The following is a 19,784-nucleotide window of genomic DNA, read 5'->3' on the forward strand; positions in this document are numbered from 1 at the left end:
TTTTGTTTTTTTTAACCAATGTAGAGTAGATGTCTAAAAAAATGTACCATTTTGACAGTAAGTGTGGCAAAATCTTGACAATCATTGAAAGTGAATGATGGGCATGTGGGGGCTCACTGTTCTATTTTCTCTTCTTTTGCATATGTTAGATTTTTTAATAAGAAAAGAACAATTTTTTTTCTTTTTTGGCCATGCTGCATGGCTTGCGGATCTCAGTTCCCCAACCAGGGACTGAACCCCGGGCCAGCAGTGAAAGCGCTGAGTCCTAACCACTGGACCGCCAAGGAATTCCCCAGAAAAAAAAAACACAAAGTTTTAATGTATTCTAAAACGCTCTGGTTTTACTGCTCAACCTTCCCTACAAGAAATAAAATATATCTGTCTGACATGCAGAGTTAATACATCTAGAGTTAGGTCTGTTCAAGATCTTAAATAAGTCAGGGCAGCCAGTTATCTAAACGCCTTAGACTTAAAGTTCTGAGTTCAGTAGTTTATTTTGAACTTACCTGATTTGAGGTATCCAAAGAGAATGCTCTTTGGACACGGATGACTCACTAATAGGAAGCCTTAAGTTGGTGAGGGAGTTTCTCAGGGTTCTGAAACTCTGGCTCCTACTTAGGGTTTGGGTGAGAAGACAATATTGAGAATTATTGGGGAAAATGTACTTTCTTACCTCCATTTCTCTAATATAATAAGGAATGGGCAGAGTATGATAATAATGATATAAAGTGAGAAAGCTCAATTGAATAGCTTTCGTTCTGGGTTTGCCACGTACAAACCTCTGTGAGAGCGCTTATCTCACTATATGGTTGCCTGTCTTCCCACTTACCCTGCTGCCTAAGAGTCTGAGAGTCTCCAGATATCCTAATCATCTTTATATCTAGGATCAGGGCAAGCAGAGGTGGTACTTTATATTTGCCAAATAAATAAAACAGCAATATTTAAACTAAAATATCCATTCTATCTAAATAAATAATGCAAAGTCACATCTTTATTCTATTTATAAATAATTCCAATTTAGATTTTTATGTGTTGTTCAATGAAAGACTAACATTCAAGAAACTATTTGTTCTTTCACCACTGAGCTAACCAATAGGACAGCAACAATCCTGGCATTGATGATCATAGAACAATCTAGTCCTTTCACAACGGAAAGAAGAAAACAGTACTATATGCTCTGTGCTTTGCTAAACCAAACCAAAAAAAAAAATTTTTTTTTCTTCCAAAAACACTATAGAATTCACTTATGTATTTCAAATTACTAAAGGCATTTTTACCTTTAAAATTGGGTCTTCTATTTTTTTAGAATAAAAGAACTAGTTGGTTATGAAATCCTCTGAAACCTTAGCCAATATAAGGCCAGATGTAAATACTTTGTTTTAAGGTATGAATAATAGCCTTTATTTTTTTTTAAAAAGTGGCTTAAGAATGTATTTTAGTTCTCCACAACTCACCATCTATAACTTTTAAAATAACAAAACAAACAATACACATTATTTTTAAAAGAATGTATTTTCTATCATATACCAAGGTTGTTATTAGGGATTACTTGATATTTCACCTCTTAGGGACCTTATTTCAAATTCTAACTCGAAGCACTGTCACTCTGACAACCAAACTCTAAACTCCATCAAAAGTGTCTTACTCTTTGAAATGACCAAAATCATCTGTCCTTCCAGCGCTGGAATTGTAGAAAGCCCTCAAAATCAGGACCATATTTCAATATGTGCAGGTAAATCAATTGCTCCAAAGACCTATTTAATTCAACTAGTCGAATTAAACAGCTGTTTTTAACTAAGCTTCATGCCTCCTGGCTGAAGTGAATTTGATAGCCTTAAAAAAAAATCCTGTGGATTGTGTAATTTTTTTTTTTCACTGCAGAGACTAGTTAACTATTGATATTTTACCTTCATGGATGCATTAGATGTATCATGTTACACTATAATAATAAAAATATGTCTGCTATAGGAACAATAGCAGACCCTGGTAAGTAGCAGCTGCTTGATGCACGTGAACAATATCATCTTTCTCCCAGCTGAAAAGTCCAAATTCTTCATTAATTTCCCCCTATCAAGGTACTTCCATTATCACCGCAGAAGCTGTTCACTATCATTTTCTGTAAATATGGAATAGTTGGTCTCCTCTGGTCATGGAGAAGCCTGCCCTTGCCTAAGGCTACCCTCCCTCCAAAATTAAAAAAGAAAAAAATAAGTTATTACCTGATGTAGGAATGAGGGATTCCATAGTTATACCCTGAAACGTGAGAGACTCTTTGCATAACGGGACTATCACAATCTCCCTGTATTGGAGAAAAGTGATTTGATGAAAAGAGTGAAGTGTTAGTTTCTTCTTGTAGGTAGGAATCAGCAGCTGTGGCATTCAGAATTCTTGTTTTTGTACAGTACTGGGAATCATCTGGTAGCAAATGCTCTAGTACTTTTAGGTAACTAGACTTCTGTTCACTTGCAGATAAATGTGATAAATCGCACAGTTCAAACTGATTGTGGCTGGTAGTTCTGTCTTTGTTGTCAGCAGGAGAATCAAAATGCAGTTGCCTTCGAGGGCCAGATCTAGATTTCTGAGGCTTGATGCACAGACTGCTTGTCTGTAGAGGATACTCTGGGCTACTGATTGCTTTATCTTCTTCCTGCATAATCTTAATGATTTTGATAAGTTGGAAGAGACGTTTGCGGTCATTCATGTCATGGACTCCCAATTTGGAGTAGTCCTTCATTGTAACATTGGCTAATTCATCTATTTTCTGAAGGCCAAGGGCAGTAAAATGAGGATAATACTGTGCTAGTTCAGCTTCACAAAGACATTCATATAACCAGGATGTCATTTTTGTGAATGGGTTTCTATAAATTCTGAAGAGAAAAAAAAAATTCATTCACTTGAAATATAGTATATGTAATACAATTATTCCTTTAAAAAATGAAAACCACAAAAGAAACATGCAGAAAAATCCATTCTAGCGTACCAGGTTTTCAATAAATATATTTTTCTTCTAAAATGATTAAACAGCATAGTGCATAAAGATGCTTATAATGCATTTGTAGTAAGAGATGTAATTTGTCCATCTGCTTAATAAAAAGAGACTTTCAATTGTGTATACACACAGGTACATGCACACACACATAACACAAGTCACTTACTTATTTCTAGGGAGTTCCTTTCAACCTTGCAATGTCTACTTAACATATACCACAAACTACTAAAACCTTGTTCCCAACTGCTGATTGTTACAGGACTAATTTTAGATGTTCAAGTTAATGTCAAGGCATGTTGCACAACTGTTTCCCATGATTAATGAACAAAGGTTAAGAGCTCTTTCAGAATGGAAAGCAGAATTAAATAGTGGACCACAGAGGATCATAAATGAATATAACTCAGAGGAAATCACATTTGTGTTTGCTGAGTATTGGCAGACGTTAGTTGAATAAAGAGGTAAAAACATCATTAATTTAGAACCTACTAATTCAGGATTTCAGATTATTCTAAAAGGTAGCTGGTTGTAGATGTCTACCTATACAGAACATAAATAAAAGAATTCACCTAGGGGGACTTCCCTGGTGGCACAGTGGTTAAGACTGTGCTCCCAATGCAGGGGACCTGGGTTTGACCCCTGGTCAGGGAACTAGATCCCACAGGCATGCCGCAACTAAAAGTTTCGCATGCCACAACTAAGGAGCTCACCTGTCACAACCAAGACCCAGCGCAACCAAATTAATTAATTAATTAATTAATTTAAAAAAAAGAATTTACCTAGGAAATTAATACTATGGTCAAGATTTTAAATGGTTATACATTAAAATGCTTAAAAAATTTTAACACCAAGCTATTTAATTAAATACTAACAAATGATGTGGTAATAACACATAATCCTGGTCTATTATTAAAATCCTGGAGAACTCCCTGAGGAGTTAATCACTGTTAATCACTGTTAACAAACAGTTAATCACTGTTAATCAAGTTCAAGAGAATATTCAAAAGTAAGTAAACTACATTTTCTCTTCAAAATTTTTAAAAAATAATTCAGAGTTTTGGGGGGCTTCCCTGGTGGCGCAGTGGTTGAGAATCTGCCTGCCAATGCAGGGGAAACGGATTTGAGCCCTGGTCCGGGAAGATCTCACATGCCGCGGAGCAACTAAGCCCATGTGCCACAACTACTGAGCCTGTGCTCTAGAGCCCGCCAGCCACAACTACAGAAGCCTGCACGCCTAGAGCCCGTGCTCTGCAACAAGAGAAGCCACCGCACCACAACGAAGAGTAGCCTCTGCTAGCCGCAACTAAAGAAAGCCCGCGCGCAGCAATGAAGACCCAATGCAGTCAAAATTAAATAAAAAAAAAAATTTATTTTAAAAAAATAATAATTATTCAGAGTTTTCAAAATTCTATTAGTTAGTTCTTGGTAAAGCTTTTTTGTTTTTAATTTATATTTTATCTTCACTCTAGGAGAAACAGAGAAAGAGGTCAGGGCCAGGTAAAAGTGATGATTAAAGGACCTTGTGTTGGGACTTCCCTGGTGGCACAGTGGGTAAGACTCCGCACTCCCACTGCAGCGGGCCCGGGTTCGATCCCTGGTCAAGGAACTAGATCCCACATGCCTGCCGCAACAAAGAGTTCGCATGCCACAACTAAGGAGTCCATGTGCTGCAACTAAGGAGCCCGCCTGCCACAACTAAGACCCCACGCAACCAAATAAATAAATAATTTTTTATTTTTTTTAAAAAAAGGACCCTGTGTAATAAACGTTGGAGGAAATGTTACTTAGGCTAAAGAAAAGGCCAAAGGGGCTAATAAGTAACACGTTCTAAACTCATCCTGCCCTTTTCCATTTGTGGTAGATTAAAAAAAAAAAAAAAGTCACAAATTCTTTGCAGGTCCTTCCATCAAGAGATGGAATTTATTTCTCCTGTTGCATCTAGGCTGGCTTTGTGACATGTTTTGGCCAACAGAATGTGGTGGAAATGACACTATGTGACTTCCATGCCTAGTCCTCAAGAGCCCTTGCAGCTTCTACTGTTCTCTAGGGACTCTTCTGCGGTCATGTGAAGAAACCCAGCCAACAGCCATATTCAAAGCCAGACATATTAGAGAAGCCATCTGAGACTATTTAGCCCCAGTGGCACCACCAGATGACTACAGCCATATGACGGTCCCAGGTGAGACCAGAACTGTGAGCAAATAAAACAGTAATTGTTTCAAGCCACTAAGTTTTGGGGTAGTTTACTACACAGCAGTAGGTAACTGCAACACTGACAGCTTCTATGCCTTTTTAAACGCTGTATCTTTGCCTGAAATGTTCCCAACTCCCTCTGCCTACTAAAATGAGCCATGTCCATTCTTTCAAGAGGGCTCAATAGCTTCCCTTCACCCCCGTGAAGCCTTCTTTCTTATCTCAGCCTCTTCTACCATTTTACCACCAAGCACCCTACGCAGTAGTTAAACCAGGCCACCAATCAATCCCTTTACTACAGTGTCTTCTACCGGGAATACCCGTCTTTCCTTGGAAAAACCCTATTTACATTTTTCTTCTGTGAGGCATGCCCTAGCAAGGGATAACTGGTATTTACTCTGTGTTTCAGTAATAACAATAATAGCAGCTGGTATGTACTGAGCATTTATTATGTACCAAGCACTGTTCTAAGCACTTTGTTAACCTCTAAACAATCCTATAAAATAGATACATGTGTGACCTTCAGCAAGTTACTTATTTAACATCTCTGAAACTCATTTTTCTCAACTGTAAAATGGAAATACAATAGTCCCCACAGTTTCTAGGGTTAGGATTCAATGAGAAAATACTTGTAATAATGCAAGTATTAATCAGCAATAATGCCCAGTATGTACGTAGTACCCAATAAGTGTTGGTAGCTATCACTACTGAGATTGTTATTTCTATATTACTATTACTGTATTACTACTACTCACCCAGAACCTAGAAAAGAATAAGCCTTCAATGTTTTGGTGTGTTTTAAGTTATTTCTAAAAAGTTATATTCCCTACTTGGCTCAGCCTAACCCAGGGGAAGAGGTTAAGTTCTATGCAGACTTCTCAATTTCCACAGGCTGTACAAGATCCTGTATTTCACATACTTATTCCCTCAGTGACATACCCAACATTTCCCAATCCAACTCTGATAATCATGGGTTCTATTGCATCCCTTAATCAGTACCTTTAAGACCAACATATTTATATTGTGATGCTTGGATATCCCATAATATCATGGGAGGGGAAGATACCGGAGTTAGCAGTAATCTGGACATGTTGATTAAAGCAGCCAACAGCATGCTTCTACATAAACTGGCAGCATAGAACCTTTCTGAGCCCTATAGTTAGCCTATGTTCTTTTGTTTTAAAGTTGGATATGCTTCCTATATATAAAATAGATAACTAATAAGGACCTACTGTATAGCACAGGGAACTCTACTCAATACTCTGTAATGACCTATATGGGAAAAGAATCTAAAAAAGAGTGGATATATGTGTATGTATAACTGATTCACTTTGCTGTACAGTAGAAACTAACACAACATTGTAAATCAACTATACTCCAATAAAAATTTTTTTTTAATTAGATATGCTTCTTTGTACCACATTTCATTTCACAAAGGTCCAGCCCCTCTCTTCTTCTGGGATAATCATCAGTCACTACAGGAACTTTAAAAAATATAGATACCTGAGCCCATCCCAGATCCACAAGAAAACAAAACAAAAAAACCCTCCCAGATCTTGAGGGGGAGCAGACATAAGAACACTGAAAAGGTTTCCCCAGGTGATTATGCTTGTACTGCATTGATATATCTATCAAAATTACAAATGCAAATACACTGACCCAGCAATTCCACTTCTAGGAACATATAGATATTACGTACAAGTACAAAATGACATAGGTACAAAATTATTCATTGCTGCACTTTATATAATAGCAAAGAAATGGAATAGAGACTGGTTAAATAAATTATGGTACTCCGTTAAATGTAATACTATGTAGCAACTACAAAGAATAAACTCTCAAAATATTACTGAAGAAAAAGAAAGCTCTACAATATATTAAGCGACTAAAACAAGGTACAGAACAGTTTGTATAGTAAAGGTATCATTTGTCAAAGGGAAAGAGATAATTGATCTATAACAGATCTATATATTTGCTTATCAGGCATAAAATATCTTCGACAGGATGTACAAGAAGGTAATAATACTGGTGTGGGGGGACTAGTTGGTGGAGGGTAAGCATGGGAAGGAGACTACTGTATGCCAATAAATGTGGTAGTTATTATTACCTTTCCTATTGTTATTTCTATTTCACTGCTGTCTCCATCACCCAGAGCAGGACCTAGAAGAGCTGTTTTGTAAATTGTGAAACTATGTAACTATATTACTGATTTTAAAAAATATATTTTTAATTTTATCTACTTCCCTTCTTCCCAATCTCCCCAAATTGATCTGATACAACTACTTGTTACTATTTTGGTGATTTTCCCTCTAGCCTTTTTTAAAAATATATGGTTGATGTACAATATTATATTAGTTTCAAGTGTATGACATAATGATTTGACATTTGCATAAGTTATGAAATGATTACCATGATAAGTCCAGTAACCATCTATCCCCAAAGTTATTACAATATTATTGACCATATTCCTTACGCTGTATACTATATCCCCATGACTACTTTATTATATAACCAGAGGTCTGTATCTCTCAGTACCTTTCACCTATTTCGTCCACCTTCCCCCCCCACCTCCCAGCCTTTTTTTTAAGTGCACTTTTTTTACATTGTATTAACACTGTACTCATAACTATACTGAAATCTACTTTTTTAATTTAAGCATTTTCATACCTGTTTGTTATAGCCATTAAAAACAATCCACACGGGCTTCCCTGGTGGCGCGGTGGTTGGGAGTCTGCCTGCCAATGCAGGAGACATGGGTTCGAGCCCCGGTCTGGGAGGATCCCACATGCCGCAGAGCGGCTAGGCCCGTGAGCCGCAACTACTGAGCCTGCGCGTCTGGAGCCTGTGCTCCGCAATGGGAGAGGCCGCGACGGTGAGAGGCCCGCGCACCGCGATGAAGACTGGCCCCCGCTCGCCGGAACTGGAGAGAGAGAGCCCTCACGCAGAAACGGAGACCCAACACAGCCAAAGATAAATAAATAAATTAATTAAATTAAAAAAAAAAAAACAATCCACACTATTATAATGTTTGCTGAATAGATGAATTACCCCAGGGAGATGTGATTTCTCTCTTCCAACTATAGTGTTTTAATTGTAAAACTTACAGGGTATTTATTACAGACTCATATTTTTTATATTTTAATTTATTGCCAGCCTTGTTCCAGAGATGATAAGGTGGCTCTGCCTTATACTATAGTAAGAATTCTTAAAGAGAAAAGGAACACAATCCCACCCAGCCTAGCACTGTGCTAGCAACAAATATTTGTCAAATGAACAGAATCTGCTTAGATAGGACACATCACAAAAGCTTCTACCATTTCTACTTTTTACCTAAGGCAACTAAATGATTAAAAGACTCCATTAAGGGACTTCCGTGGCGGTCCAGTGGTTAAGACTTCACCTTCCAATGCAAGGGGTGCGGGTTCGATCCCTGCTCGGGGAGCTAAGATCCCACATGCCTCATGGCCAAAAAACCAAAACATAAAACAGAAGCAATATTGTAACAAATTCAATAAAGACTTTAAAAATGGTCCACATCAAAAAAAGAAGACTCCATTAAGCCTGCTTATGTGGCTATGGAGCCATTTTTTCTGTTTCCTAACTCTCTACAAGACCCATCACCCAAGGTAATGGACACAATCTCAGGGTCCTTACAACCAAGAAGAGCCTAATATATACAATGTCTTTACCAATATCACCCTGAATACTTCATATAGGTCAAAGAAACATTTTATATAAGGATTTCCCTTGTGGTGCAGTAGTTAAGAATCCGCCTGCCAATGCAGGGGACATGGGTTCAATCCCTGGTCCGGGAAGATCCCACATGCTGTGGAGCAACAAAGCCCGTGTGTCCTAGAGCCTGCGTGCCGCAACTACTGAGCCCACATGCTGCAACTACTGAAGCCAGCATGCCTACAGCCCATGCTCCACAACAGGAGAAGCCACCGCAACAAGAAGTCCTCACACCACAAGCTCGCCGCAACTAGAGAAAGCCCATGCACAGCAACAAAGACCCAACACAGCCAAAAATAAATAAAAATAAATAAATGCCCTGTTAAAAAAAAAAAAAAAGAAACGTTTTATATAACAAGGCTAATCCCATTATTTCAGCTTATGGTCATACTACCTTGATGATCTGATGAAACTAAAATTTACTAAGTTTTATTTTATGCCAAGCACTATGCTTAAGTACTTTACATAAACTATTTTATTTAGTCTGGTTATACCAGAATTCTATTTTAAAAACCCTGTTGGGTCTTCCCTGGTGGCACAGTGGTTAAGTGTCCTGTTTTGTGTTGGCTTAATCTGACAATCCTATATTAGAATCAAGTTCCACATTTGGGGTAAAAATACTTCATAGGTGTTATCATGTGCTTCATAATACATCACATCAGAATACATACAAATGTCTGCAAATTGCAGACTGATTTCCTTCATTGTAAAGTTCTCTCATCAACCAATCAATCCAATGGTTTCATCCTCTGTTGATCGCTACCTGCCTCAATCGCTACCTGGGGTTGCAAAATGGTGATTTTCTGAATCTATCATTCTTTGTGGAATTTTCCTATAAAGAAAAACTTTCTGTCAACAACTAGGGCTATTTGATTATCCAAAGTAGAGTTTGCACATGAAGGCGGGCATAAAAGTATTCTTTCTTTTAATTTCTAATTTTCAGAGTTAAGTAGTAGTAGTGCCCTAGTTATTTTGGATGGTGTCCAATGAGTTCTTTTGGGGTTTTGCTTTTGCTTTTTTTTGAGGGGGCGAGGCAGGTTCAAATTCATTATTAACTCATGGGTTTTATATATTTCATGTGTTTCTATCAATTACCTTAGTCTTTGAGAGCTTCATCTTGTATATTTCCTGGCCAAAACCTAAAATCAGCTTTCTTCCAAGAAACACATATCTCTGTTTTAGAAGTAGTTGCCCTTTGTCCCACATCCAGCTAAAGGTTACGTATTCCTGGCAAGTCTTAAGCAGAGAGGGCCTGGGCATTAGGGAAAGAGGGGATAGAATAAGCACAACCACACCAGCCCTTCTCTTCCCTTTGGAGATCAGGAATAACGCTATACAGCCACAAGTAGCTAATCCAGGAAAGTCACTACTCACTTCATATTTGAGTTACTGAACAGTCTTTCTAGATCAAGTTCTGACTTCAGTGTCAACCCCAAACAATTAGTTGTGGCTTCTGGGAGGCCTTATTAAGAAGGACATTGAGGCATTTACAATCATTAATAGAATACAGGATGAGAATTTGGGGGGCTGGGGAGGGCAAGTCATTTCCATTTTATTTCTTGCAGCCCTGCTTACATACTGGAGTTAAGAATTTACCATTGACATCTTTGTAGCACTGTGACTATGAGGATGTCAATAGAGTTCCTCAACATAAAGGTGATAGGATATAATAACCACTAAGAAGTGGAATGACCGGACAATGGAATATAGATAAAAATTTTTAGTAAATTAAGTATTTCAAATATTTTAAGAAATCTGTCTGATTTCAAATGTCCCCTACTATTACTAGTTCATAAAAATTCAGATAAAAATGACAAAGGGGTAAAGGAAGAGTTAGAGGTCAAGATGGATGATTGTTGATTTTGTTTAGTGTTGGAGAATTTCTATTATATTAGGTATAACTTTACTGGGTAACCTAGAGCAGAAAGGGTAAATACACAGCCTACAAATACACAACACAAATACCAATCCGTGCTGCTTCTCTCCCCTCCTGTACAAATGGTAAATAATCCAAATCTATTTCAATTTTTTCTTTCTTTCTTTCTTTTTGGCCGCGCCACATAGCATGCGGGATCTTAGTTCCCTGACCAGGGATGGAACCCATGTCCCCTGCAGTGGAAACGCTAAGTCCTAACCACTGGACCGCCAGGGAATTCCCTCAATTCTTTCTTATTAAGCCCTGAAATACCTTCAAGATCCCCTTTTGGGTGTGTGTGCACAATAGGGTACAAATCCATACGTTTTGACAGTTGAATACACCTGTGAAACCACCACCACAATTAAAATACAGAATATTTCCATCATCCTCAAAAGATTCCTCATGCCTCTTTGCATTCCATCCTTCCCTCTGCCCCTGGCCCTAGGCAACCACTGATCTGTATGATGTTTCTGCCATTATATATAAGTTTGCTTTTCTAAAAGTTTATATAAATGGAATTATACAATTATATTCTTTTTTGTATCTGGGTTCTTTTACTTAGCATAATGATTATGAGATTCATCCATAATGCACATATCACGCCCTCATTTTACTTAGGAGGAGAAAGACTGCAATGAATCAGTGAGTTGCCTGCCCAAGGTAACACAGCTCTCAAGTGACAGTTCTAAGATTCAAACTTAGGTCTTCTCATGGCTAGTCCCGTGTTCTTTGCACTATTCCATGCTGCTTCCTTCAAAAGTAGCTGCAAAGACAGCTCCTTGCCAGCCCCCCTAACAGGCCCTCTATCTACCCTGCTCAACAGAGTGGCTGTCTCCTGCAGATCTGTGCTGCAGCATGGAATCTTTCACAGCTGCCACCACCTGGAAAATGCCCTGCCAATCAGTAAAATCCAATGGAGGCCAGATGGGCAGGTTTTTACATGTAGGGCCCACTCACGTTCAATGCCACCAGTATGCAGAGTGCTCCTTTGTGACAAACCCAGAGACCGCTAGGTCTCAGCTGTTGGGGTAACAATCAGAAATAGCGTCTTGGAAGAAATCCAGTTGGCAGAAATTCAAACTTTCTTATCCTGGTGGCAGAGAAGATAAACTGGAAGGGGAATACATGCAACTTTATACATAATTAAGGAAGTTTATTCACATTCCAGGATGTGGATAAGATCCAACTATTTAACATGTCCCCTCAAATTTTCCATTCATCTACCTAAACTATGTAACTCTACCCACCTAAACTGCCTGAACCTGAATTTGGAATCAGATAACTCTCAGTTATTTAGCTGTGTAACCTTGGACAAAGTCACTTAGTTTCTCTGAGTTTTATTTCCCTCTCTCAAAGGATGTGATAAAATTATTTATGTAAAACTAATTTGAAAATTGTAAAGTACTCCATAATGGAGCTATGCTCTCTTATCCGGCACTGGATCACTGTGCCTGGCATGTCGGAAGTGTTGACTTATTAGAAACAAATAGATAAAACATATTAAAAACTTTTAACACAATTAAAAGATGGTTTCTATTATTCAATTGATGAAAAGCTGAATACATAACAGAATCTAAAGGTAAGAAATTAGACATACTGAAGTAGATGTACTATACTTGCAAAATATACTAATTAATTAATAGTAATGCTATGTGTAGGCTTCTCCTAATGTAATACTGTTTCATCGATGACAATTGTACAAATACTTTTCTCTCCTTCATTGCCATAAATAGTTGACATAAGTGCCTGGTTACTATATATAATGTGGAAACATTAGATGATGCTACATATCAAAAGACCAACACCTGATACAAATATAAGTCATGTGTATGTGTGGTCCCTTTAATTGATTTTCTTTTAATCAATTTTACTGAGGTATAATTTATGTACAACAAACTAGACCCATTTTAAGTGTACAGTTCCATAAGTTTTGACAACTATATACCCATGTAACCACCACATTAATCAAAATACAATCAAGACAGTCCCATCAGAAAAGTTCCTAAGGCCCCTTGGCAATCAATCCTCTCCTCCACCTTTGGTCCCAGGCAATCTTTGACTTGCTTTCTGTCACTATAGATGAGTTGTATTTTCTACAATTTGTCGTAAAATAAAATCATATAGTGTCATTGTTAGTTTAAATCTATTTAACATTTACTGACTGAAAATTTTGTGATTTTCCTTTCTTAGGCCTTTGGAAAAAAGTTAAAATGATCATACTATTTACCATAGCTCTTTTTTCACTGACCTAAATGACACCTGCTAATAAAGGAAAAAAGTTCTTAAATCAGTCTAATTTAACTGAGAAAAACAAGTAGTGAAACAAATTTGAAGAAAACAGCATAATCTACTGTCGCGTATAATTGTCAAGATTATTCAATATCTCTAATAAAGGTTTTTGATCACTATAAAAGTAGAAAACCTAAATCTAAGGTCTATGTATTCCTTGCCAATCAGAAAAACGGGGGAAAATGGCCCAAGTTCTAAGCATCCAAGCTAGTTTTAGTTTCTCAAATTTATGTGACACTCCCAAAATTTCAATTATCAAAGAGGAAAAGGAAAAAAAGGGTCAATAAATCCCTCAAGGACATCATTAAACTTTAATAACTTTACTGAGATATAATTCACATACCATAAAACTCACCCATTTAAAGTGTACAATTCAATAGTTTTTAGTATATTCACAAGGTTGTGCAACCATCACCACAATCCAATTTTAGAACACTTTTATCACTCCAAAAAGAAACATTGTACCATTAAATTTTAGATGTTACACTAGCACCTAACAGAGAAAAGCGCTTTTCCTAAAACATTCACTTCTATAATTATCAAAAATAAAATTAACCATGGAAGAAACTGAGAAAATGTATTGAAGTTTTCTGGGGAAATTTGAGCTGTGGTCAAGAGCTATGAAGAATGCACAGGCTGAGTTATTTTTTACACTCTTCTAGCACAGAATGAAAATTTCAAGAGCTTCAGTTGAATAAATTAGAAGGGCATACCAAACATGTTCTAGGTGGGTGTGATGGCCATAGTTTTCAAGAAGTAATTCAGTATAAGTCTAATAATGCATAAACCAAAGCCAATCTCATTTTATTAAGAATCTTAGGAACTCTACCCTTATTTTAAAGAAAATAAACCAGCCTGTTTAAAAAAAGAAAAAAAGTCTGACTCGTTTGTACATGGATTTCATAGTATCAAATAATCTTTGTTATTTTTATAATGGTTAATTAAATAATTCCTCTTTTTAAAGGTGTATTTATTTTTGTTACAAAGAATACAATGAAGAGGAAAGTAAAATGTGGCTTTGGATAACATTTATAGTAGAAAAAAACAAAAGTTGAAAGCATCTGTGTGTCACAGCCTTTTTAAAAGAAAAATATTCAAAGTTATTTCAGAAATAATTCATGTTCCCAAGTTTAAAAAAATCCTCTCCGTTCAACAATAAAATTTCAAATTATTTATGCTGAGCAACCCTGGAAACAACTAGAAGTTCACAAATGCCAGAAATAACCTGATCATTTGTGAGGTAATTAAAGAAAACCACACAGTAAACAGAACTTAAATGTAATTAATATTAGATCAAACCTGACAAATAAAACTTACAAAGTTCTTTAAATGACCATTAAATTTTAAAATAAATATTTCTGCATGGAAAAGCATTTAAAAGGCACTTTTAACAAGTTATTTATAATGTAACTGTAAAAGTGTAATATTTATTTCTAAATATGATTCTATTATGTTAGAGGAAAAGTTCTTAATGAAATGGCAGAGAACATATGGTTGTCTAGAAAGAAAATAAGGGGCAGTGAGGCAGGTTATCTTCACTAAGGGGAAAAAGGTGTGGAAGGAGAGAATACAATAAATTAGAGAAGGCAGAGAGTTATGGAGAACTCTCAGAGTAAAGGATCATGGGGCTAAATCAGAAACACTGAAAAACAGTTTGGCATTATCTTACCAAGTTGAGTGTTCATACAGCATACAACCAAGCAACTCAACTCCTAGGTATATACCTCAGAAAAACTTCTGCATGTGTGCTTCAGGAGGCACATACAAAAAAAGTTCACAGCAGCACTGTTCACAAGAGCCAAAAACAAAATAACCTAATGTCCATTGGCTGAAGAACAGATAAATAAATTTGGGTATATTCATACAATGGAACATTATACAATAGTGATAAAAGGACAAACTACACTAAACAATTTATCAATCTCAGAAACATCATGAGGAAAAAAACAAATCCCAGGAAACTACGTTCCTTTGCATAAGGTTCAAAAGCAAGCAAATCCAGTGTATTATTTAGGCATCTAAATACAAAATGAAGGATAATGGTTATCTCTGATGGAAGAGCAAGAAAATGGTGAACAGGAAAAGAATACAGGGATATTATCTGCTAGGTCTTGGGTATTTATTCATTTTGTATTGTGCTTTATAACTTACATATATGTTTCACACATACCCTTTGGAATGTACCACATAATATTTAGGTAACATAAAGGGAAAAAAAAAAAAAAAGAATCCTACAGCTAGCCGGGTCAATAGAGATTGTCTAGTCTATAGCTGATCTAGTCTATATTAGGGCCATGAAGGATTCCTTCATACCTTGTAGTTTGGCTTGCATAGTGTTTAAAATTTTTAAAAATTAGCTGCAATATTTAAAAAGCAGGAACAGTTAAAAATATCCAGTTTCTGCTTTTCTTGAAAATTAAAGATACAGTTACATTGGGCCTACAATAAGATAAAGCAACAATGGATCACAATTGAGTTATGGCTGCTCTCTTTAGAAGAGCATATACTATCCATACGCCATGGTCCCCTGCTCCCGGTTCCCTTATACCCACCAACTTTATTTATTTACTTTAATTGGTTAGCCCTGTGGGCATCAGAGTTTGAGAACTAGGATCTGATCCAACACCTTCATTTTATGTGGTAACTGAGGCTCTGAATGATTAAGTGACTTGCCTAAGGTTACACAGCTTTGATACGCTAAACCTCAGTGGCCTTTTCGAACACCTTACTATTTTCCACTTTCTACTTGCTCAATTATACATGTTTTAAATGAATATACTGTTCCTGAAAGCAAGGGACTACACGGGAAGGTCAGCAGGCATTAGAACATATTATACGCTCTCATTAATACAGAGGTAGTATGAAATACAAGGACCAAAATAGCTTCTGATTGCCAAGAAATATTTCTTCAACTGAGTTCCCCTAAACTGTGACAATGACCACTTAAAAAAATAGGGCTGCCCTGGTGGGGCAGTGGTTGAGAGTCTGCCTGCCAATGCAGGGGACACGGGTTCGAGCCCTGGTCTGGGAAGATCCCACATGCCGCCGAGCAACTAGGCCCATGAGCCCCAACTACTGAGCCTGTGCGTCTGGAGCCTGTGCTCCGCAAAAAGAGAGGCCGCGATAGTGAGAGGCCTGCGCACCGCGATGAAGAGTGGCCCCCGATCGCCACAACTAGAGAAAGCCCTCGCACAGAAATGAAGACCCAACACAGCCAAAAATAAATAAATAAATTAATTAATTTAAAAAAATATCTATAACAACTTTATTGAGATATAGTTCACATACCATAGAATTCACCCATTTAAAGTGAATTCAATGGCTTTTAATACATTTACATACTAAACCCCCAACCCATCCAGCCCTAGGCAACCACTAATAATGATCACTTTTTAAAAAAGTCACCGAACCCACTGCATTAGTAACAGACACAATACAAACCCAACATTCTCAATGAATTTTCATTAAGATGTTCGTGTACCCCACATTAGGCATAAGATCCCTAATTAAGAACACAAGAAATGCAATATTATCAGTGGGAGATTAAAATGTGGATAATACAGTATACACTTTTCCTCCAACAAGGGAATTAAGTTATTTCAAACTCTAGGGATTATTCTATCTATAGACCGCTGGTCTTAAAAGAAGACAAGGGATACTAGACAGCTGCTTAAAACAACAGCTGCAAAGAATGAGAATATATGATACCTAATGTAATTCTTAAGGCTGGATGTGAATTTGGGGATACAAATCATGTGAGTTATACCCAAAAGTACTTTTTGAAAGATTGTTTCTTTTTGTAACTGAAAAACAAGCTTCAACTTTGTTTATGGTTAAGTAGCTAATGCTTTGCAATTACTGCAATTCCTTTCAAGAGCCCCACTATGACATTTAAAAATTTCTAAGTCTGGTGCAAAACATGGGAGCAATCACCTAAAAATAAGCATAACAAAATTGCTGAACCCAGTTATCTTAAAACAGTTCAAATATTACCTCTCTAAATATAGAGGTTTAATTTTGAAAGAATTCCCAGGAACAGGTGGTAACCAATATTGGGTTTAAACTCAGTGTTTTATTTTTTAAATCTTGATCTAATCCAATTGCAGAAGTTGTCATTTTCAGATTTTTTGCCATTTTGCAGTTATAAAATACTTTCAACAAAATATATCTCACATGTTTAATTGGAAAAATAACGATTACAATCAGTTTTTATAAATTACTAAGATGACAGAGATGCTTTTACTCAGGGTTACATCCTCTTGGGAACCGTTGCCACAATGGCACCAGAAATTACTTCTAAAGGAGTGATGCTGAGAAAGCAAAGAACGATTAAAACAACAATTCCATTCACTGGGATCTAAATTATTAATACATATTTAATTATGCTACCTGATTAATCTTCCAAGACTTTTTGTGAGAGATGGACGTTGTCATCACCTCACTTTATACAAATGAAGAAACAAAGGCATAGATAATTTATTAAAAACAACTATATGAATTTGTTTTTGAAAGTGATTAGATATCTATTTGTTGGCTACATAATTCTATACCACTAGTTTTAACCAATCAAATCTCAGCATAAGCAGGTAATTTAAAAGACTATAATAGACACAGTACTGCTCCTCATTGCTTGTGAAATCTCAGCTAGTCTTTTTGGCCTGGATATTGTGCAATGTTATTAACTGAGTACTTTCAGAATTCCAGTGTAACTTTAGTTCACCTCACAATAAAACTAACAATCTTACAGATGTCTTGCAGCAAAAACATGCAGGTATCACTATCAAAATGTCCCCATGATTGAGCATCTGAACTACTTGTCAATAACCAAACTCATTAACTCCCCACAAAATCTGTTCCTCCATCTCTTTGTTCCTTGGGGAAGTAAGGGTTGGGGTAGGATAAGTGACAAAATACCATCTATCCAGTCATTCAGAGCTAAACTGGGAAGCATCCTTAGACTCCTCCTTCTCCTTTAATCCCAAATCTGATCAACAGGTCCAGTCAATTTAATCTCCTAAATATCTGTCAGATTTCCCCTTTGCTATCCTCATTCCTACTACCACAGCCCTGGTGGTTCAGCCTCAGATGGTGGTTCACCTAGATCATTACATGTCTCTTAACCGCTCTCCCTGCCTCCAGTTTTGCCCCCTCCAAACCATCCTCTACACTACAGAACCAGATCATTGTTCTGAAAGCACAGTTATGACCATGCTGCTCCCTTATTTAAAACCTTTCAGTGGCATCCTGTCACCTATCTAAAGGACAAAGTCCAAGCTCCTTAGCATGTCCTACAAAGCCTTCTACAGTCTAGCCCATTCCTCGCTCTCCCACCTACTCTTCAGTTTAGTCAGCTTCTTAGACTGTTATCTCTGTGCATTTATTCACATTGTGCTCTTAAATGGTCTTCTCCAACTCTCATCAAACCTCACTTTACCTGTCTACCTCTTACCCATTGATTAAAACACAAATGAGTTCTTTCCTGGTCTCCCCAGATGTGGTTGGATTTCCCTTCTATGTTCATATCATACCTTTTGCATATCTCTATCACTGCAGTTACATTCTTTAATAATTATCTATGAGTATGTCTATTTCCTCCACTAGAATATGATCTTGTGGTCAAGGAATGTGTCTTATTGATCTTTTTATCCCTGGAATCTAAAACAATGTCTGGGAATAATAAACATTCAATAATTATTTAACGAATAAATATCCCTACACTATTTTTAGAACTATACAAAAGCATTTGATACCATTTGCAGTCATAGGTGATAGAAACTTTTGTATCAGGGTAGTTTGATTACTCAAGAAAACTAAAGCAGAGCTGGTGGTGCCCTGACTCACTGCCCCTGAGCAAGAAAACGAAAGAAGTTTCTATCACTCAAACGAATTGCTATGGACACAGCTATGGTCACAGTTACAACAAAAAGCTTTCATCCAGTCATTCAAGAAATAGCTTGAGGGACTTTTATGAGCTGGGCCCTTTCTAGACATTGAGGAACAAAACAGATAAGGTCACTGCCCTCAAGGTGCTATTATTCTAATGGAAGGAGATAATCAATAATCAAATAAGCAAGATAACTTCTGATGGTGATAAACGTGTTTCTGTGAGTTCTGGGAGCTGCTGTAGCAAATTAATCAAACCTGAGGAGGGGGACGTGGGAACCTCTAATTTGTAGCCAAATGTTAGAGAAGTTGTGGGTATCTGCGGACCTACTACTTGTGATTGGCATCTGAAGTGGTATGGGAGCAGTCCTGTGGGACTAAGCCCTTAACCTCTGGGATCTGACACTATCTCCAGGTAAAATGTTAGACTGAGTTAAACGGTAGGACACCCAACTGCTGTCACAGAGAATTGTGGGGACCCCACATATTTGGTTTTTCCCTACACACGAAAAAGACATACTTGTGGAAAACTGAATTTTTCCAGTACGAATGGTACCTATTAGTTTATGCCTGTGGAAAAGTCTTCTTGTTTAATAGGATATGAACATCAAAATCCTTGAGACAATATCTTGGAAAGTATACAATGACCACAACACTCAAAGTACAAGAAGTAGAACTCTATTACTCATTTAACAAAATTTGCTGAGGACCTACTCTGAACAAATTATGAATAGGTTTGCTGAGCCAGCACAGGAAACTGGATTAATTCATCAATTAAACTGA

General features: G+C 37.0%; 1 protein-coding gene across 6 annotated transcripts in view; it reads right to left on the minus strand.

Moving 5' to 3' along the window:
* Positions 1 to 19,784, minus strand: part of KIF24 (kinesin family member 24) — a 61,039-nt gene that overhangs the window by 39,482 nt on the left and 1,773 nt on the right. For 4 of the 6 annotated variants that reach the window (XM_068552095.1, XM_068552096.1, XM_068552091.1 and 1 more), the window contains exons 2-3: positions 2,220 to 2,867; positions 507 to 611 (exon numbers count right to left, since the gene is read on the minus strand). The exons of 1 other annotated variant lie outside the window; for it this stretch is intronic. In XM_068552095.1, coding sequence (XP_068408196.1) covers positions 507 to 611; positions 2,220 to 2,842 — 728 coding nt within the window. In that variant the 5' untranslated portion in view covers positions 2,843 to 2,867. The remainder of the gene's footprint in view (positions 1 to 506; positions 612 to 2,219; positions 2,868 to 19,784) is intronic. One more of the 6 variants, XM_068552094.1, reaches the window with a different exon arrangement.

Source organism: Eschrichtius robustus, chromosome 10, assembly GCF_028021215.1.
Source record: "Eschrichtius robustus isolate mEscRob2 chromosome 10, mEscRob2.pri, whole genome shotgun sequence".
Taxonomy (NCBI): domain Eukaryota; kingdom Metazoa; phylum Chordata; class Mammalia; order Artiodactyla; family Eschrichtiidae; genus Eschrichtius; species Eschrichtius robustus.